The sequence below is a fragment of the Grammomys surdaster genome, unplaced genomic scaffold (genome assembly GCF_004785775.1).
Source record: "Grammomys surdaster isolate TR1022 unplaced genomic scaffold, NIH_TR_1.0 165, whole genome shotgun sequence".
NCBI lineage: Eukaryota > Metazoa > Chordata > Mammalia > Rodentia > Muridae > Grammomys > Grammomys surdaster.
Window position 1 is genome coordinate 7,945,532 of NW_021604613.1, and position 21,875 is coordinate 7,967,406.

At 39.0% G+C, this 21,875-nt stretch overlaps 1 protein-coding gene across 1 annotated transcript in view; it reads right to left on the reverse strand.

Annotated features, from left to right (window-relative positions):
- Nucleotides 1-21,875, reverse strand: part of Dnah7 (dynein axonemal heavy chain 7) — a 249,661-nt gene that overhangs the window by 186,890 nt on the left and 40,896 nt on the right. The window contains exons 8-16 of the mRNA XM_028765706.1: nucleotides 21,696-21,821; nucleotides 18,969-19,088; nucleotides 14,605-14,788; nucleotides 13,888-14,067; nucleotides 10,055-10,327; nucleotides 8,744-8,871; nucleotides 5,580-5,658; nucleotides 4,434-4,658; nucleotides 1,849-1,995 (exon numbers count right to left, since the gene is read on the reverse strand). Coding sequence (XP_028621539.1) covers nucleotides 1,849-1,995; nucleotides 4,434-4,658; nucleotides 5,580-5,658; nucleotides 8,744-8,871; nucleotides 10,055-10,327; nucleotides 13,888-14,067; nucleotides 14,605-14,788; nucleotides 18,969-19,088; nucleotides 21,696-21,821 — 1,462 coding nt within the window. The remainder of the gene's footprint in view (nucleotides 1-1,848; nucleotides 1,996-4,433; nucleotides 4,659-5,579; nucleotides 5,659-8,743; nucleotides 8,872-10,054; nucleotides 10,328-13,887; nucleotides 14,068-14,604; nucleotides 14,789-18,968; nucleotides 19,089-21,695; nucleotides 21,822-21,875) is intronic.

Below are 21,875 nucleotides of genomic sequence, written 5' to 3' on the forward strand. Positions count from 1 at the left end.
CTCTCTCTCTCTCTCTCTCTCTCTCTCTCTCTCTCTCTCTCTCTCTCAGCCCTAACAATAAATTCAATAAGAGTACAGACTGAGCGGTAATCTATTTCCTCTTTATTTTCTTTTTCAAATTAATAGGATTTGTGTATTTATATGGTGTTCATATGTATACATTCTGAAATGATTTACTGCATTTAATGAGTATTGCATTACCTCACCCTGAAAAGCTACTTTCTTGGCAATTTTCAACTGTGGTCATAGTTAAATTTGACCACGATACTATGTAATGAATCTATTCAACTTATTTCTCCTATTTAACTGAAGTTTAAAAAAAGGTTCATACGCTTTAATCAACATCTCCCAATCCCTACACACCAGCAACCACTATCTGATGCATGCTCCTACACACCTGACTCTTCTCAACCACAGCATGCAGTGTGAGTCCTGCTGTTTCTGGTTTATTAACATATTCCCTCTGGACTCAGCTAGGTTGTCACAAATGATTTATATTTTTTAAAGACTAAATAACATTTCCCTATTTCTTCGTGCTCATATTTTTTGGGCAATGTTTTGTTAGATTATCTTAACATTAGTCAAATAAATTTGTAACTAGGAGGAAGTTTTACCCACTAAGAAATATCAAAGAATCTGGCTTTGTTCATTGAAAGAACTTAAGTGCTTTGAATTAGAGCATCACTGTGCTACATACTATGGAAAACAGAAAAAAGGGTCCAAGTCCTCAGAGTTATTGATGCAGCTCAGGAAAGACGACTTAAATAGGTAAAAATTCAAAGAGAGGTCATTCAGTAATAATTCAAGGTAAACAGGAGAAATACTGCATACCAGTAGCTACTAACACATGTGTAATGTCATATATGCATACATATGTGCTGTGCCTCAGAAGTTTACTGAGGCAGGTCTCTCACAGAGAAGAAGCAAGCAGACCACAGCACAGGATACATAGGAAGAGACAGGGAAAATGTTTTCTGTTAGTGATGAACTCGGTGAAGAAGTAGTGTATACAATCTACACAACTGGAAAGTTGCAGCTAGACATATCAATTAATCAAGTGACTTAGAATTCAGGGGCCCCTCTTAACATAAGCCAACATGAAAGTTTATTCCTACCTTTTTTATGTGTCTGACCTATTTGAGATAATTATAAACTATTTAATTACCTAAGTGGACATTCAGGACTCTTAATGTAAGAGAAAGATAGCTTGTTTTCATCATAAAAATTGCATTATGTGTGGTAAAGGATATAGCTTTCCTCTTCCAGGTTTTCTAATAAGCAAGCTGACTGTGACACAGCCGTGTGGGAGCACAGTGGCTCAGTGAGAGACAATAATGGGTCCAATTTTAAAACAGCTGCACAATCTAAGCCAGCATCTATGAATACACAAAGACTAAACAGCAATCAAATGCTATTATGTGTGTGCTTCTCTCAGTGATTACAGGAGAGCTACCATGCAGATGACTGAATGGTGCAATGGGTGACAAACTGGCAGAGATAACAACTCCATCTTTAAAATAAAAGCTGAGGACCACAGAAACATATTACTACCCACAGAGTACCACCCTGCTGCTTCTCCTTGAAACATGACTAGAAATGTGAATTGCTTCTATTATTCTCTTGTTTAATGTAATTCAACTGTTTTATCCATTAAAAAAAAAAAATGTCTCACTTTGTAACCTAGGCTGGCTTCAGACTTAAAATCCTGCTGCCTCGGCCACTCAAGTGATGAAAGCAAGGCATGTGTCAGCATGCCTGGATGAATCTATTTCTTAAGCATGAATACTCAATACAAACATAATGTCTTTTTCATTGGATCACTTCATCCTTTAGAGATTTTAATTGTACCTTGTCTGCTGCTGCATCCAACTTGCCATTCAGCAGCTGGGCCTTTTTCAGGTACCGCTGCACATCCTGCAGGTCTCCAAATGTATGAAATTCTTCTGCTTGTTTAGCATAACTCTCCAATTCCTCCACAAACCGCTCACACCGCAACTAATCAAGACAACACATGTGCTTACTATTCTTATAAAATGAAAACCCCTAGGCACCAAGAAAAATTTTAAGTATTTGAAAGGCTTATCAAAAATTATTACTATGTTTTTATGACAAAATATAAAAGAAGATAACCTAAAAGATGACTGGGATCTGAAATACAAAAAAAAAATACTAAAATTTAAAACTAACACACTTAAAATTCCTCTAGTTCCCTAGTTTATAAGTTGGCCCTATACAATGTAAGGAATTCTGATTCACTCAATTAAAAAATGTGTTAAAATTATATTCTTTAGCATGTTGAAAAACTGTTGCAAAAAATGACTGAGCATTTGAAAAACTAATAATCAGGATAGGGTTAGAAGAATGATCTATTTATTTAAGGGCTACACAACTAACTGTATTATTTTCATAGCATTTGTGAAAAATTAAACTCATTTACTTATCTGTTGCCCAGACAGGTCTTGGATTAGCAACACAGAACCAAGATATGTGAAAATTATTGTCATTTTCCCATGAGTACTCAATGATATGAGATGTCCGAAGCTAATAAATCCAGGTGTGAAATATTAAAATTTTAATATTCTAACGTAAAACAGATGTGTGCTTTGTGCAAAACACTTATTATAAAATTGTCATCAGTAAGTTATCCCAAATTAAATGATTCTAGAAATATCTATTAATGAAATATTAAAAAGTCAAATCTAGGTTATTCAAAAATAGGATCTTTTTTCTATGTCAAGAATCCTAGGTCGATTTCTGTCCTCTTTTCTCTTGTTTCTCAGGAAATTCATTGCTCCCACTTGATGAGTGAAGGAAAATAAAAGGAAAACTGCACCAATATTGTGTGTAGACTTTTAAAGTAGGACACTGTATAATGAAGCATGGATAATACTGGACCAGTTAGGAATGTTCTAAGAGTCACTTATTTTATGGTTTAAATATCTTATATTCACTGTTCATCTTTTTCTGATTTAAGATGTTGGAAATAGCCTACTTGTAAAGTAGAAATGTTAGACATAGTTTAAAAATAAAACAATTTCAAGGCTCAATCTTAAGAACTTTAGGTACTTCTATAAAATAAGACTGAAAAGTATAAAACTGAAATTTTTAGTTGATTTATTCACAACTAATATGTTTTAGGTTCTGTGGAGTGCTGATGGCCCTCTGAAAGCTATGGTTTGAATGCGTTCCATGGGCATGCATTGGAAATAAACATGGTAAGAAATGGAACACTAAGAGTGGGCAGGGTCTAAGGGTGCTGGCCACATGTATGCAGTAATTCTGTTGCCATGGAAGCTGATTAACATGAGAGTGGGCTCATAGGGAAAGGGTGGCTTTGGCCACTTTCTCTCCCTCCTTTCTTCTCTGTTATTCTCTTCCTTATAAATGTGCCCTCCTAATCGCTTGCCTTCCATTTTCAGCCAAGGGATGATACAATAAAGCATTCAGCAGAAGACGGTCTCTTGAATTTGGACTTCTCAGCTTCCGGAAAGGTAAGCAACACACTTAAGCTCCTTACCAATTACCCAGCCACACGTCTTCTGTTATAACAGCACAAAACGAGCTGAGACACTGTTGTCCAGTGACTGCGCTAGCCAGTGGGATACAATAGACACTAAATAAAAACGAAGCTCCCAGGAGCTGACCGTCTAGTGGCAGACAGACCTGACAGTAATAATAGTGACTGGGTCATTAGTCTAGTAGAGATGTGTTAAAGGGTACGATCGGAGCAATGGAGAAGCTACCTGAGGTCTAGAGGGAATCTCAGAAGCAGCTACTGCGTGTGACTGGCATGTGTCAGGGCAGAGCACTGCACAGGGCAGAGAGAACATGCAAGGTGGGTGTGGGAGAGTGAGGAGCAGAGAACTAGAAGACGCTTGGAGTTAACAAGTCAAGAGTGCACCAAAAGTGGGAAACGGTGGGGTGGGGGGGCTAGACAATAGGCAGAGGTAAGCTACAAACATACCAGAAAAAAATGGAAGGTCAGGGTACTGTGCTCAAGAAAACCAGAGTGACTATGAGATATAAAAAAAATATCAGCAGGAAATCTTGATGTTGGAACAACAAATAAAAAAAAATCAAATCAAAACAAACAAGAGAAAAAAAACCTGAAGTTAGTACCATAAACTACACAAGATAAACACTGTCTTGTTAATGGTAACTTGTGGGCAATGTTTTCCAACATTTTCTTCATTCTACCTTTAATAAAAAAATCAAGAAATGATCCCACATCAATCAGGGAACTCTTGAATCACTCCTTAACCCTCCATTAGAAGAGATCCAGCATGTATACTTTCCTGAGATTACAGAGGGAGAAAGCTACAGTGTGGGGCCCACATAACAAAGACGTCTGTAATACTATAAAAAGAGTTAAAAATCTAAACATTTGCAAAAAAAAAAAAATGAGAGCAATTTGAAAAGTCTACAATGCCAACCTTAAGGCCTTCTTGATACTGTTCTGTTTTATCTTTAATGATTTTCCTGTGCTCGTCAAAAATCTCCCCCATTCGGCCATACCACTGGAAAACACTGTTGTTTAGTCTGATGTCTGCAGGAGAAAAGTTGACACACTCGATGAGGAAGGCCAGGCAGTTTTTAGAATCTATTAATCTCTGTCCCAGCTCCAGCATGTCAGTTGTCTCCACTTTCTGAATGTGAGCCTGCAGCGAAGCAAAGGTTATGGACAGCATTGTAAGGGAGAACTCTTATCAAACGTGTCCTGTGGAAATACACTGCACAAATACACACAGATGCGTCAGGGAAGTGTGGCTCAGAACTGGGGAGCAAAAAGAGCATAAAATGGAACTGCTCTTAGTTATTTTATATTACTTTGTCTGCTTTGAGACAGAGTTAAAAATAATAGAAATAACTTGAAAAATAACCAATGTGAAAATGGAAGGGTTTGATGCTGGAAATATTTCAGCCAACTGTCACTGAAGGTGATCGTGCACTGCAAAACAGTCTTTTCAGACACAGAAAAAACACTGCTCAAGCACTGAATATCTGTTGATTAAAATGAGGAGTAAATGTACATCTCAGGTTACCCTGACCTGTTTTAGCCAATATATGTTAGCACACTGGTAATTATTGTGGACACCATTCTTAAGAACATCCTGTTAGATGACTACATTTGTTGTTCTGATGCTTTCCAGTGTCATGCCCTGTTGTGTCCTCTCGCTCTGAGCTGATTTGGTCAGTGAGATAATAGCTAATGTGACACCAGCAGAAAAGCACTATACAATAGGCATGCTTAAGTGTCTACCTGCACAGGGAGCCGGCTGGGGCTTGGAGACAAAGGGAGGAGAGTCAATTGCCGAAGAATTTTTACACCTGTCAACGCAACTGAGCGCAAGCTTAACAAACAGAGTGTATTAGAACAGGTGGTCTAGTCACGTGACCACACAGAGGCCAGAAGGAGCATCCAGGAGAAGCCAGCCTGAAGCACCAGACTGCAGGCTTGTGAATAAAACATTTGAAACATTGATGATTGGAAGTGTCTGCCTTAACCTTCAGAGTGTTCTGTTTCTCTGCACTCTTGGGACAATTCGACCCAAACAGTGATACAGGCTCTTCAACAATACCTTCATCTCCATGAGCTCGGCTGTGTTTGGAGGGGTACTCAGAGCCTTTTCAGCTATCTTCTCAAACTCATCACATAACCTGAAACAGCAGGAAAACCAATCTTATCAATCTGTGATTTAATTTTACCCCAATAGTATTAAATATTAAATGTTCCATTGCATGAAAAATAGATTATGATTCATCTATGTGATGTCTAATGAATTAAATACAAATTTGTGTTAATTTACTTATTTGTTCCATATAAATTTAATGATCACCTATCATAGTCCAAGCTACAGCATTAAATGACCCCGAGGCGCTCACAGTCAGACGCCAGAGACAGTTTCTTCAAGGGGTGGTTCCTGTGCCAGTCCCAGGAGATGATTCTAAGAAAGGGAGTAACTAAGTCTATTACAGGAAGAGATTAACAACAGGCCTGTAGCTCAGAAATGCCACATGCCAATATTTCCTACTGGTCTGCTTTGTAAACAATAAAAATAACGAACAAACGTAGGGTTGGAGGAAAGAAAGAGTTCAGAGGCAAGGGACTTCAGGGAGGAAAATCTTTTCAAAAATTGGCTGGCAAAGAGCATGTGGACCATGCTGAGCTGAAGGTGGTGCTGGGGGATGGATGAGCATTTTGAACATGTTTGCAAACCTCAGTAGCAAAATCAACAGAGAAGGAGGTGTGCTGTAAATGACACAGAGAAGAGGCCGTGGAGTGGAGCTGGCAGGCAGATAGAGGTGAGAGTGGGTAACACCACTTTATAGGGCTTCCTGGTGAGGTAGAGGCATGAGTAAAGCAGCGATCTAGCCCTGTCCAGGGGCTCCTGCAACAGTTTTGCTACGCCTTCTGTATGCCAGTGTGTCTGACAGAATTAAAAGTAATGGAGGAAGAAACCTTAGCTGCCAGGAGTTCAGAGGGTGGTAAGAAAAGGTGGGGCTACAATAAAATTAATGCAAATGGTTCACCCAGTACAAAGGTCTGGAATAGAAACATTCTGCGAGCAGGCATAGTGACTCCCATCTGTAATCCCATTGGATAGAGGTGACTACTTGAAGTATCATGTTTTCCAAGCCAGCCCCCAGGGACTCAGTGAGACCCTGCCCTCAAACACTACACAAGGAATATTCTAGTTGTTTCTGGGTTTCTACCTTGTAACATTAGAAAGAGGTGCTCTGCTGGAGGGCCAGTTATACTAATTATGCTTTTAGACTTAGAGAAGCCAACATTTAGCTTCCCTCTGGCTGCTATTCTCTGAGTTCAGCCTAGCCAGCTCTCCTACACCCACACTCTGTTTAGTCAACAGTTCTCCAGTGAAGATAACAACTTGGAGGCTAGAGACATGGCTCAGTGGTTAAGAGCACTTGGCTACTCTTCCAGAGGCCCTGAGTTCAAATCCCAGCAACCACATGGTGGTTCACAATCATCTATAATGGAATCTGATGCCCTCTTCTGATATGCAGGCATACATGCAAATAGAGCACTCATATACATAAATAAGTACATCTTTTAAAATAAGTTTAAAATCTTTATAAAAAATAACAACTCGCCAAGGCCTTAAAGTGCCAGGAGCCATCTAGGATAGGCTAAGGCTAATAGGTGACCTTCCTGGAGGTGGCCCATGGCTTTTGCATGGTCTGTGATAAGTGAGCCCATCGGCAAGTCCCCAAAGAGACTTCATCTCAGGGTTGCTTCTTGCAGCTAACATGCCTTTCCTGTTGTTCTTAAATTAGTACAATAATCCCTGGGCATTAGCCTGCCCTATTGATCAGATTTCCTCCAGGTCACCATACAGATAAGCTTTCAAGAATTAATGCTGTTTATATGAATTAATGATTCTATAGAATTCCTGATTTGATTCAAATAATTTTTTGAAGAAGGGTTTAAGAGATGGTCTTAGTTGCTAGCTAGACAGATGTAATAAAGTTAGAATCAATGTGCCCACTCTTCATATAGTACGTAAAGGCCGCATAATAAGAAATACAATGAGCTTTCATAATTACACAAAAATGTGAAATAGGCTTGGAACAAATTTGTGTTCAAGGGCTAAGAATATAGCCACAGGTGTGTACGATGATAAGGCAAGGCCATGTAAAGGCTGTTGCTTTGAATCTATACTGAGCATATTAGGATGAAATAACACTGTTTTGAACTTATTATCAGCATCCTTCTGTAACTCCCATTTTATGCAACATTATCTATGAGGAAATTATCTATGAGGAAATTTTCTAAAGAACTTTTTGTCTAAGAAGGTATAAAAAGGCCAGAAAAAAGAAATAAAGCTGTTGGTTGGATGGTTTGGCTTGTGGTGGCTCTATGCCACCCACCCACACATCCATACGCCCATCCACTCATCTATCCATCCATCCACACGTATATTTTGTCTGAGTGTACCGGTGTAGGTAAATGTGTGTGGATCTAAGCATGCATGAACACTTATGGAGTTGATTGAGATAGATGGGTGGGCCTGTCCAGAGTGTGGATGTATGAATGCATGTATGTCTGTGCATATTTGCCCATATAAAGCACTTTCCTTCCTCTCTGGTTAACAAAGACTTAACCAGCCAGGCCAGTGAAGGGCTCTGGCTACCTGGCCAGAGAAGAAAGTGCTAACAATAAATCCTTCACCTAATCACCATGCCATTAGTAACAAGTGTCATATATCCAGAGGCCTGCAGCTTCTGGCCTCAGTAACCTAAGGTCAAGATAGGTATATGTTATAGAGAGCAACCCTACGCTCTTACAAGACCAAGTCTTGTCCTGAGGATGCTCTTCCCCCTTGGCAACTTCAGAGAGGACCAGGTCCTGGCATTAAAAAGTAATGATAGAATGACAAAGTTGGAATTTGACAGCACAACCCCTTAGAATCCACCCATAGCTCCTATATAGATCTATTCTAAAAACTAATTGATGTATGGATTACACAGATTTTAGATGAATGTCCACCTGACTTGTGCAAAAGAGTGGAAGCACATGAATTAATGTAGATGTTTGGGAAGGCATATGTGTGAAAAAAAAGGCAGCCTGACAATTATATCACAAAATGTTACTCCATGTAGAAATACGTTTAGCATAACCTTTCTTTGAAAGCCCTGTGACACCGTTCGACCCACTTTCGTTGCCAAGTGACACAAGGACCACTCCTAGAATGCAAACATAACCACCACGGCACTCTCGTACATTGTGTTGACTTCCTGGTGATCACGGAACATCTTGGCTATCAGTTTCCCACAGATGACGTCTGCTCGCTTCACCAACGATCTGATCAGCTCCTCACAGTGCATTTCAAACATTCCCAAACGAACAGTCTGCAGAGTGAAAAAGATTTATGGAGCATGAATTGCAGCAAGCATAAATAAGCGATTCTCTTCATTTTTCCAGTCTCCTGATGCTGATTTGTGTGTACAATGTAATAAGATCAGATTTTGAGATCTTTGGTTTTTGGTTTTAAATGTTGAACCAGGCATGGTGGTTCAGGTATATAACTCCTGAATTTGGGCAACAAAACCAGGAAGAATGGGTAAGTATGAGGTCAGCCTTGGCTACATAGTGAGTTCCAGGGCAACCTGGACTAAAGGCAAGATCCTGTATAAAAAACAAACAGAAGATAATAACAAATTCACATGTGGGGCAGGAGGATTTTCTAATATCTGACCCCACCACACCCCTCCCCCACTTCCAGCAACAAACACTTTGTATTTTACAACCATCTTATGAGTAAATATCCTTCAAGTTTGTTATCTTGGAGTCTATTTAATAATAATAATAACAATAATTAATAATAATTAATAATAATAATAGATTTTAAACGTTTAGGAAATTAGGTTATTGGTAACTGGATGAAAATTAAGTTTCTTTATATTTTTATTTTGATTAGTTTTGTTTGCTTTTAGACATTGCCTTGCTTTATAGCCCAGACTAGCTGACTGTGAACTTGTGGTCCTCCTGCTTCCTGAATGCTGACCCTACAGGGGTGTACCACCCCCTCCAGCGGTAAGATGAGTTTCACATATTTTATTTGTTCTGTATTTTAAAAGTAATACGTGGGCATAGTAGGAAATTTGAAGAATGGTTTTGATAAAAGGGCCAAGAGAGGATGCTTAGTAATCTTTAGACTCTTTAGTAATGGAAGTAAGTACATTATGGGGTCATTGTTGTTGTCTCCAAAAGATTTGTCAACATGAAATTTAAAAGTCAGATTCTTGGAACTGGGAGGAGATTCTGTACTTACGCTTCTTCCTATTCATGCTTCTTAAATCCTTTTAAATCTTGCACTGGCGTCTCATGCATGTGAGCACAAGGACTGTATGTGTCCTAGCTGCCCAACACTGAGACCCACGTCGTGCTTAGCAAGTGTCACCAGTTCTGGGCGCATGCTCCTTTTGAGAGCACTCTCTGTTTTTTTTCACTGTGGGCTCTAACACTAGATGTTAATATACTGAGACAGACCATTCTCTTTCATCCTGAATCATAGAGAAAAGGGCAATTTACCTTTCGAGATGTGTACTGTATTTCTTCTTCTAGCTTTTGGTATTTGCGAATTTCCTCTATTAGCCTCTCATAGTTCTGATTCTGAAACAGGAACTCGTCAATATCACGTTCAGCTTGTTTAGTAATCAAGAACTGATACTTGTCATACATTTTGAGGTGTTCAGTTGGTGCCACGCTCTCTCGTAACACCACCTCCTTAATTTTTTCTTTATGAGCATCAATAATTTCATTCAGAATTATGGGCTTCAAAGTTGTTGGCTTAGATTTGTTTTCCTGAGCGGAGGAGGGAAATGATGTTATTTCACATACCTTTAGCTAAATTAAACCTACTATATTATCTCTCTGAAAGTGTCAATCTTACTATATTGCCTTTTCTATACATAAGCTGTTGTAATTTACTAATCTCTAATTGATAGAAATACATTCAGTCCAACCTGAAGAGTGTTGTAAACTGTAGGTTTTATGTAATTTTTTTTCCATAAGGGCTACCTGATATTTGTTTTTGGTTTGTTTTTGGTTTTGTTTTTCAGTACAGTGGGGCAAATGGGCATTTGAAAATACATGCAAAAACAAAACCTAGGACATAAAACAGGAAAGCCCAAACATTGCTGTACTAGCTTTCCAAGGCTGGCTTTGGCCTGCACTCCTTAAAAGAAAATGCTTGTGCAGGGCCCTTTTCTCAAACACAGGACCTGTTCATGACATGAAGTGTCCAAACCAAAAAGCTATTGCCACTCATTAGGTGGCCTTTGATGCTGATCCTTAGTGGGAAATTCTTATTCTGTGGCCATGGTTAGAATAACAGTGAGCAAGAATGTACAAGACAACTATTTTAAATTAGCACATGAATGTCAACATTCAACTTCTTCCCATTGTAAATAAGAGGACGAATACATGTGTTGGCATCCTGCATATAACCTGCATGGTAACTCCTAGAAACATCCGTGTTCTGTAATCTAAAAGAAGGCACTTTAAACCTGTAATGAGTAGAAATCAGCATCTGTGGTGCGTATTCTATGACACTGAAATTGATCTCACCACCTTAGGTATCTAGTGAGTGCTTGCCTGCTATGCCTCCTACTGGGCACTTCAGAAGATGAGCTGTCTTAAAGCTAGATTGCTTATAGGAACACTACTGATGTTAATGTCTCTATCAGTCCCTCATTCTTGGGCTCAGTATGCATTTGATATTGTCTCTTCTATAAAGCAGCTTTTAGAATACTGCATTCCACACAATGGGCTGTGTGGAAGGTGGATTTATGGGTTCTCACGTGAAGAGTTCTCATCTTAGACTGTTTCTTACATTTTTAGCAGCTTGTCAAAATTCTAAAATAGAGCTATCTTTCTAGACATAATTAGATTTTCAGACTGAGAATCACCTTAGAAAGTTTCTAATATTAAATTTAATTAGTACCCATTGAGACTTAAGAAAAATGATATTTCATGTGATACCTCAGGTGTTCAAAGAATATCAAATTAGATCATGAGACAGTTATGAGCTTAGACTCATGGTGCATCAGCCCTTACCAGTTTGCCTTCCATGGGAAATAAAAGTGTATTTTAATCTATTTTCCATTCCTTCTGCATTTAGTGCCAAAGGTCATTGAGACACTATGTAATTATTTTATTCAAACTAGTCTTATAATTTATTTCAAAATCTGGCTGAACCTCAAATCACCTAGCAATATCTAGGGGTAGTGATCATGATGAACTCCATAATTTTTATTTTTTAAAATGTGACCAAGTAAGGTTGACAAAACCATCACCCCATATACAATGCCCCATGCAAGTCCTAGCTCTAAAATTCTGACGCAAAACAAATATTCTCTTCTCTCAAAAGTCTAAATTACATATTTTTATACTAATTTAGACTCATCACAATAACTCTTTACTGTAGGCACCAGGAAGGGTAGCGTCATCCTTTATAACCATAAAATCATAGCAATAGAGTTCATTTGGATAATTATAATCAGTACTTAGAGCTTGGTAATTCTTAATTTATTAACTTGCTATATCAGTGTGTTTCATACGCTACCTTGACATTTTCTGCTCTTGGAAAAAAAGTAAAGTATTAGGAATAAATATGATAAACGAGTTGGGGTTATACAAAGGCAAAGCAAACAGTGAATTTTGACAAACTTCGAAACATGGTGATATGAAGATCTGATAAGCAGAAAACAACTATTTCAGAATACGTGAATATGTAAGAAAATTACTAAATTTGGTTCTTCTAATGTATGGTGGGGAATCAAAGTAGTGGGGGGAGTCTATGGAGCCAAGATGGGAGAAACTAATTTAAAGAGGTCATTGTGTGCTTGCATGAGCCTGTAGACTTAAATCATCTTTGTAGTCAAAGATTTGCTGACTCCCCAGCAAGTAGGGGGTAGGGGGGCACAGTGTCACTGTCAGAAGACGAAGTGTCAGAGTAGAGCAAAGCAACACTCTCAGGAGACATTATCTTGACAAAACTTAAAGGAGACAGAACCTTTGAATAGGGGGAGGAGTGAGGAATTTACCTATAAGAAAAAAATAGTAGCCTTAGTAACAGTCTACTATCAGAATTCTAGTCTCTGACTTGGATAACCATACAACCAGTGTGGCAAAATATATTTAAGTCAAAAATTGTTCAGTCAAAGCTGAGCCTTCCAGAGCTTTCAAATGATTACCAAATTCTAGAGAAGCCAACTTAGGCAGCAGCCAAAGAGATGTCCTGAGGTCATATGTCTGTCCCATAGTAAAAGGGGAAAGAAACCAGAGGTATTAGCCACCGTGTGCAGGGTTCTACCAACAGCAGAACCACACAGGCCAAGACCACAGATAGTTCTGAATGGAAATTTTAGAATTAGTGAATTCTAAATTGAGAGTGGAAAAGAGCTAGTATATGTAAAGAGAAAAAATATTAATGAATAAGTAGAAAGGGCCATCAAAAGTGTCCATCTCTGTATGCATGAAGAGTAATACAATTCCTAGAAAATAATAATAAAAATGGATCCACTGAATGGGACATTGTCCTCCCAATGCATAGTTTATTTTTTATTCTTTTTCCCCTTTTATTAAACACAGATTCTTTTCTCATACAATATAATTTGAACACAGTTTCCGTCCTCTCGACTCACCCCAGTCCCTCTATACCTCCTCTTCCATCCAGATTCATTTCCTTTCCATCTCTCATTAGAAAAGAATAGCCAGTGCATAATTTCATAATCAAAATGTTAAGTAATCTAAACCTGTCCAGTTAGGGCTTCTATTGCTGTGATGTAACACCATGACCAGAAGCAAGTTGGAGACAAAAGGGTTTATTTTGCTTATCTTTCCACACCATGCATGGTCCATCATCGAAGGACACCAGGGCAGGAACTGAAGAGGATAGGAACTTAGAGGCAGGAGCTGAGGCAGAAGCAATAGAAGGGTGCTGTTTACTGGCTTGCTCCTCATGGCTTGCTCATTCTGCTTTCTTATACATCCCAGGACCATCAGCCCAAAGGTGCCCCCATCAATCACTACTTAGGAAAATGCCCTACAGACTGATGTTATTGAGGTATTTTCTCAGTTGGGACTCCCTCCTCTCAGAGGACTCTGGCTTGTGTCAAGTTGACATAAAATTAGCTAGTACAAAACCAAGTCATGAATTACATATAAGATAAGCACATATAGCATATAAAAAGAAATCATTTAGAAATATACAAAAAAACCCTATTAATTCTCATTTTTAATATAAAAATTAAAAATAATCACTCCAAAACTCAGGCTAGTGATGCTTCTACTAGAGGCTAAGATGGGATGTGATGGGGGCAAGCTTCCAGGGCAGCAATCAGAATGTCCTTGTTACTTACCCACTTGGAATACAATTTTGTCTCGACTCTTGGCACAAAGCTGACAGCCTTAATCATGATTTCATAAACATTTACAAGGATATCTATGTAGTCATTAAATTCGGGTTCAAACTTAATGGCCTTTTTATCAAGAACCAGCCTCATGATGAAACCTGGATGTTCAAAAGCTCTAATTGATTCCTATAAAAATAAATAAAATAACCATAGGTATACATAGAGATATAGAGATCAATTGCTGTAAGTGAAAATTATGCCAGCAGCAATTAAATACACAGAACACACTTTCTCTTGTACCTGAGACACTTAAACAAGAGAAGATCCTATTGGAAAGACTGCAGGAGTGACTGCCTTCCTTGGTACTGCTTGGTACTGTCTTACCAGACCTAGAGGTTAACTAGAGGGTCAAGCACATTGATCTCAAGGCATTGTTCATGCTGTAGGAAACACTCTCCTTCCAGAGATAAACGGAACTCCTCAAAGGAAGCTATACCCAAGCCTTCAAAACTCAATCATCCCCCAAGGATTTACCCAAATTCTCACTGTTGTGATGATAATCTTATCCAAACTGTGCAAGTTGACCTAACCTTTTAGCATGTAATAGATCTGAAGATTCTATTTCATTCTGCTGTCTCATCGGAAAAGCTACCTTGCCAGTTAGTTTCCTTTCTGAAAGGGCACACCTTTCAAAGGCACCCCTGCTAGCTGAGCTGGACTTACAGGAGGTTGGGCGATGAGGTCTGTGAAGTCTTGCATGGAGACAAGAATGAGGTCCTGCAGCTGTAAGGTCATGAGTGTAGCAGCGCAGTTGAAAAAAGAGTCCAATTTGGCGCTGCTGTCGCCAGTTGGCAATTGCTTTTTTTTATTGCCTTGGTAATAAATATTCTGCACTTCTGGAAACCACCTTGAAAGAACAAAAGACATTTAGAAGTCAATACTCTCAGTGTATTATTCCATTTACATTAAGCATTAACGGTAAATTCTAGACATCCAAAGGTCTTCATAAAGGGGTATATTGCTAAGTGACATTATCCACTCTCTAAGCCCTAAGTGCTAGAGTATTTCACTTCTCCAAGGAAAAGAAATTTTAAATCATAACCAATAGAAAATGACTCAATGATGAGGTGCTGTAAGACATAAATCTACCCCTGCAATTATAGTTCCTGCAGGTTTTGAAGAAATATGAGCAATAACCTTACTGGACACTTCTCTCCAGGCTCTTAAATGATCCCCATGGAATATCTGTTAGCTTAAAGCCATGTAGTGAGTAACTGATCAGAGAGCTAGCTTATACCAAGTTAAACTCACATGGTACGTCATGCTACCACTTCCCAATAGCTTAAAAGCAAGGCACAAATCAAAAACATCATGGATTTTATTTTCTCAATTTCCCATAATGTGAAATACTGAAAGAATGACTGATTTAAAATGAAGTTTCAAATGTGCATGTGTCCTTGTAATAAAAGAATAATAGTGCAATTTTATATATAGGTACTTCATGCTGAAAATCACTGAAGGTTTCAGCTTATAAAATTCTTGTTGGTACCGCAAGATTAAAGAATGCTGATACTCTGTCATAAGGGATAGTGAACTTTTAAACAGTAGTTGATAGGAATGACCAGGTTCTTCCTAACAGAAGAAATCTAAGTTTTAAATATAAACTTTTGCTTTATATGCACTGTGAGTACACTTATGTTCTAGACACAGTGCTTCAGAGGGTAGAAAAAGATATTACATCATCCTTTCTCTTATAATGATGAAAGTAGTGTGTGCATTATGGGAAATAGCTGGAAGTCAAAGGCCAGAGAGACACTTTACATTTAAATCTTGGAGAAAGGCTTTACAATGAAATTAGTAATTGCCAAAGCCCTAGCAGAAGCATCTGAGGTAGAAATAGAGTAAAAACTAGAAGAATTCATGCCATGTTTCTATAAGCCCAAGGTGAAAGTGTGCTCAGAGGGGAGGACAAGAGAGATGAGACTCATGCTGCTAGTTTTCAAAACAAACTAAGAATCTGTATTCATTATTTTGTCAATAAATGGGAGATAGTAAAATGAACGGGGACATTTACAGACACAAAGGAATGGAGAAGTCATTTATAAATTGCAAGGATCTATCTCAATGGTTCTCAACCTGTGGGAGAACAAATGACCCCTTTGAGAGTCAAATGACTCTTTTACAGAGGTCATATGTCAGATATCCTGCATATCATATATGCATATTATTATTATTCATAAGAGTAGCAAAATTACAATTATGAAGTAGCAATAAAATAATTTTATGGTTGGGGGTCACCACAGCCTGAAGAACTGTATTGAAGGGTCACAGCGTTAGGGCGGTTAAGAACCACTGTTGCTATCTAAATATTGGGTAACAGCTAGCTAGGAAGATAGCTTTGCTGGTCAAGTACTTTCTGTGTAAGCATGAGGACATGAGCTCAGTCCCCAGAACACACATTAAAAACATCAACAAAGCAGTGTATTCCAGGCTCCAGTATTGGGTGGGCAGAGATTGGAGGATCTCTGGGGTTCCCAGAGACCCAGTAAAGTCAAACCTACAAAAAAGAAAACCAGAAAAGCCAAAAAAAAAAGAAAACCTGTCTCTAAAAATAAGGTGCAGACATCTAAGGACAACATCCCATGCAGATGTGAGTGCACCCCATATGAATGTGCGTGCAAACACGCACACAGTAAGCCAATGGCAGAAGCAATGTGAATTAAGATGAAAGGGACACAGAAGGTGTCTCAATGAATGGTAGTCAGAAAAATAGGTCTTAATAGATATAAAAAGACTGAGCCTCAAAATTAGAAATCAAAACATGGTGATTGGAGAGTTACAAGTATGTGGACCTAAGATGTACACAGATTTAAATAGACAAAAATCACAAGACCAATTAGAAAATAATTTGAGTGAGTATGACGTTATTATATACTAAACAGGAATAAGCAAAAGTCAATAAGCAGTGGGAATTTTTAGCTCTAAGCACCTACATTAAAATACAAGAAAATTCTACTAGATGTTTAAAAAAAAAAGAGTAAACTAAACTCAACACAAGAAGGGAAGAAACAGTACAAACAAAATAAAGAACATAACAAGTCAACATGCCCATGTTCCAATGTTATGGAAGCAAGTCCTCATTTGAGGTTCCCTCTTCACAAGTGTCTCTAGTTTGTACCAAGCTGACAAAAACTAACCAGCACAGTGCTATACCATAGACAAGCCTTGAAAACATGCTTCCCATAAGCAACCCAAAAGAAATGGCCACATACAGCTGAAATGTAATTTCCTAAATAGAAAAGTCCACAGAGACAAAACTACGATCAGTGATCATCAGGGGGTTGTGAGATGGAGAATGGGGAGTGTCTGCCAAGGGAGAAAGGGTTTGTTTGGGGCCAAAGAAAACATTCTGGAATTTAGAGGTGATGACTGCCCAGCTGTATGAATGCTATATAAGCCACAGCTCTACACCTATATAAAAGTGAATTTTATGGTAAGTAAATAGAAACTGTAGATGAACAATAGGGAGTTTAAAACTCACAAATTTTAGATTGCTCTGGGAATGTTCCAGAACAAGAATAACAGGTTTAGACAAGAGTCAGTAATTGTTATGGACAGGATGTGATTTGAACACAGGTGGATATGCTCTGTATATGTTTGGTAAGGGCCTAGAGCTCAGAGGACAGATGTGATGCTGCAGTGGGTCAGACCAATGAAATGATGGAATTGATGTGTAGATGTAAAATGAGAAGGCCTCGGGAAGTTCCCCTTTTAGGAGACAATGAGGTGAGGAGAGTCAGGGGTGTGAATGAAGAGCTAGAAAAGCAGAGGTGCAGAGAAATGGGGATCTAGAAAGTAGACAGACCACAGCAGCTGCTGAGGGCCAGGGGGACTTGCAGGGCACTATGAGGACACCTATCCTTGGGTTTGGAAGGGCTGTATTAATTACTTCACTAGTTTGTCTGCTGTAAGCTGGTTTCTGCCTTTAGAAATGATGAACACATCCTGGCTCACCAAAAGGTGCTTTGAGTCAGTGTGAATACACCAGGAGTGTGAACGCAGGAGGCTAAGCAATCAATATTTTTATCAGAAAAGAAATCAATGATCAATGAAGTTTTGAGCTCTACTCTATTCTGTGGTACCCATCTCACTCAAGTTTGAGGTGGGGGTTGTCTCCAGATCTACAGGCTGAGATAATCCATCTGTGTCACGTCCTGAAGAGATCATCTTCTTCTCTGTATTTTGCACAGTTCCATTCTTTATCTGCTCTCTACTTTTACTTTTCTGTCAACTATATATAATATAATATAAAATAAAAAGGCTAGCTTTTAAAAAGTAATATTATTTTAACCTATTGGAGAAAAAAGACAAAAATATATATTTAATCTTAAGTAATCAACATACGTTTCTACTTAACGTTTAGAAATCACGAGGGTGGCCAAAACCTTTGTGTCTTTTGTTAATTTTGTTAATTTTGACCTAACTTTAATGTCCTATTTTTAATAAATTAATAACCAAGCTAGAGACAATTGTCCTACGTGGCCCCATGTAATTGTCTGGCACCTATGTAATTAATTATCATATGTGTCTATTCCATTCTGAAGGACCAATCCAAGGTCCTTTAATTGTGCTTTAATAGATCTACTAGCACTGAGGCTATAAAGATTTTTAAGCCATATATATATTCCTTTCTGGGTCATCCTCTAAATGTTTCTGTGTTCCTCACCCAAAACCATGAGAGAGCACAGCCTGTGCCTGGCATGTAGATGTTACACAAAGCCTGGTGGTGACTAGGGCATGGTTGTTTCTGCCTGGTGTCCAACAGCTCTCAGTGCAGAGGCAATAAAAACACATTTACAAGAAGGCCACCATTAGTGACAAGTATTTCAGCTTCTTTTCACTCACTACTGTCTACAGCTGGACATGTTACAAACCAAGATAATTAAGGACAAATTTAACTCTGAGACAGAAATGTATTTTAAAAAAAAAAACTGTTGAAATGGATTTTCTAGAAGTTGTTAAGATGAAACACTTCACCAATCACATCTCTAAACTTAAACATTCCTACTGAGAGTCTGAAACGTTACGTTTTAAGTAAAGTCTCCTTGGCAGATTCCATGTGTTTAATGACAATGTTCTGAAATCCCGACAGCTCTAATGCATCCTGGCGGTTGTGAAATTCTTCTATGTCAACTAAACGTAATTTCCTGCAAGGGATAAAAATAAACAGCAATTTAAGATAAAGATTTTGTGATGTTTAGGATTTTGCTAATTTGTCTGTTCTAAAAAATACCATATTCCTAGTTTTATCATCAAAATCTGTATTCTATAAAATTGAATTGTCAAGAACACGAGATTTTCTGTGGTGGTTAGCTTTCTGTTGCTGAGACAAACGCCAGAGAAAGACAAGGGCAGAAACCTTTGTTTTGGTTCCTGATTTCCAAAGTTTCAGTTCATGGGCTGTTGCTTGGCTCTCTTGTTTCCGGGCCTGTGGTGAAGCAGAGCTTCATGGTAGAAATACAAGGATGTTACAGAAGTGTTCAGCTCAAGGCCGCTAGGAGGAGGGAGGCCAAAGCCGCTGGGAGGAGTGAGGCCAAGGCCGCTGGGAGGAGGGAGAAAGGTAAAGAGGTTTTGAAAGTGAAGGCCAGAGGACAAGATACAGTCTCTGAGGGCAGTTCTCCAGGATCCATGCTCCTCAGCTAAGACCCACCTCCTTAGTTCCTAAGTTTCCTTCATTCCCCAATAGGCCTACAGATGGTGAACTCACAAACTGATTAATCTACTGAGGCCAGAGCCCTCATCATCCAATCACTCGAGAAAGCCTTACCTCTGAATACCGAGGAACTGAGAACAAGCCTGAAGTTGAAACATTTGAGTCTTGTAGGGGAGCTTTCAGACCCAAACCATGACAACGACTGACATTTTAAAGTAATGTATATATTTAGATTCAACAAGAATATGGCATTGTGGAACATCACCTCAAAGTGCAAGCAAAATGTAGTAACTGGAATTTGGTGAGAATTTAAACTGGGCTTTCACAGAAACCAGAAGGGTTAGAACAGAAAGGGTGGTAAGGCACGATGTATTCAGAGCTGGCTTCTAACACCAAGTATAATACTTCTTCAAAAGGAAGCCCTGAGGAGCAGGGAGCCTGGGGAGGAGAAGCTCTCTGCCAAGGAAGCCTCAGAACCCCCAGTGTCTACACCTGTGTGAATTTCTAAAGACACAGGACTTGCTGAAGCCCAGATCAGTCCTGGGGATTAATGTAAGATACTTTGGGAGTGGAGGGGGATAGAATACATATTCATTTATATGTAAAATGTTTGCTAAACACTTATACGTTAAGATGTTGCAGCAAGTCACCAATTGTAGAATGTGTCTGTGGGATGCATGTATGTATGGGGGTGTCTTAAGTTTGGGTTTTACTGCTGTGAGGAGATCCCATGACCAAGAACTCTTATAAAGGACAACATTTCATTGGGGATGGCTTACAAGTTCAGAAGTTCAGAGTTTTAGTCCATTATCATCAAGGCAGGAGCAATGAAGTGTCCAGGCAGGCATGGTGTGGGAGGAGCTAAGAGTTCTACATTTTGACCTGAAGGCTGCTAGGAGAAAACTGGCTCTTCTGCACTTGGGCGAAGCTTCAGACTCTACCCCCACAGTGGTGCACTTCCTTCAGCAAAGCCGCACTTCATGATAGTGCCACTCTCTGGGCCAAACACATCCAAACCACCACAGGGGCATCCACATGCAGGTGGTTAAATGAGTACGGAACAATGTAGAAAATGCCCACAGCACTGCAACTGTTCGGGTGTCACTTGTTAGGCTTGTTAAGAGGAAAGATGAAGGCTGACATCACGTTTAGCATAGGTGCAGGAATGCTCCAGATTTTAAGGGTTCTAAAGAAAGGTTGTTACTAAGAAATCTAAATTTGCGTTACTTCGGTAAATTTTAAAGCGTGTGTCCATGTCAGTATATTGCTAGAGTGCTGTGAGACTTGTAACAGGCCTGTGAGAGAGAATCTGGAGAGAAAGGCCTCCACAGGAAGCTGGAGCTCCCAGGCAGCATGGCAGGTCCTCTTCTGCCTGAAGGGCCAGAGCTTTTTGTTCCAGCTGCACCAAGAAACCTTTCTATCTCCCTCTGCCAAGCCCTTCCTGTCCACAGCGGCTCTGCCCCACTAGACAATACCAGGGAGGCAGGCCATGCCCCTGTCAGCTGTCAGGGGATTTCCGTGCAGGCTATTAATTTGGGCAATGTTTACCATGTTTATGAACTGTTCTGAGCACTGCAGCAGCTAATGTTCTGGGTCACTTAAAACAACGTCTGAATACTAACCCTTAGCTGAGAGTACTCTTAGAGCACATATGGTGACTAGACAGAGACATATACAGTGAGCCAGATGTAAAAGCCGGTGCTCACTTATCATCCTATTGTCACATATTATTTATTAAAACCATGTTATAATATTTGCATTATATTTGTAATTAATTTTAATTTACAATTAGAATAATAAAAGAAATAAATCAGATATGACTAAAAATATAATTTTTTTAAATTTTAATGAGAGGGCATAGATGATGGCTCAGTGGTTGAAAACACCTACTATTGCATAAACCCAGGTCATCTCCTAGAACCAACACTGCAGGCTTACAGCCAACCATAACTCCAGAACTGGGGAAATCCAACACCTTCTCCCGACCTCCCCAGGCACCTGGCACATAGTATATTCACATACATGTAAGCAAAACACTCATAGACATTAAATAAATAAACCTAACTTTTTTTTTAGTTTCAAAAACTCCAGAAATACTCACTTAAAAGTGCTATGCCACAGATCCAGCACAGCCAGCATTGTAGGGTTCATCACGTTCAAGTGATCCCTAATGTAACTACATGCAGATAGGAAAGACCTCCGCCATGGCTTTGGCAAGACTTCCATTCTGAAGCAAAAAGAAAAACTGAGTTATCTTCCCTAAAAATCAAAAGGAGCATTG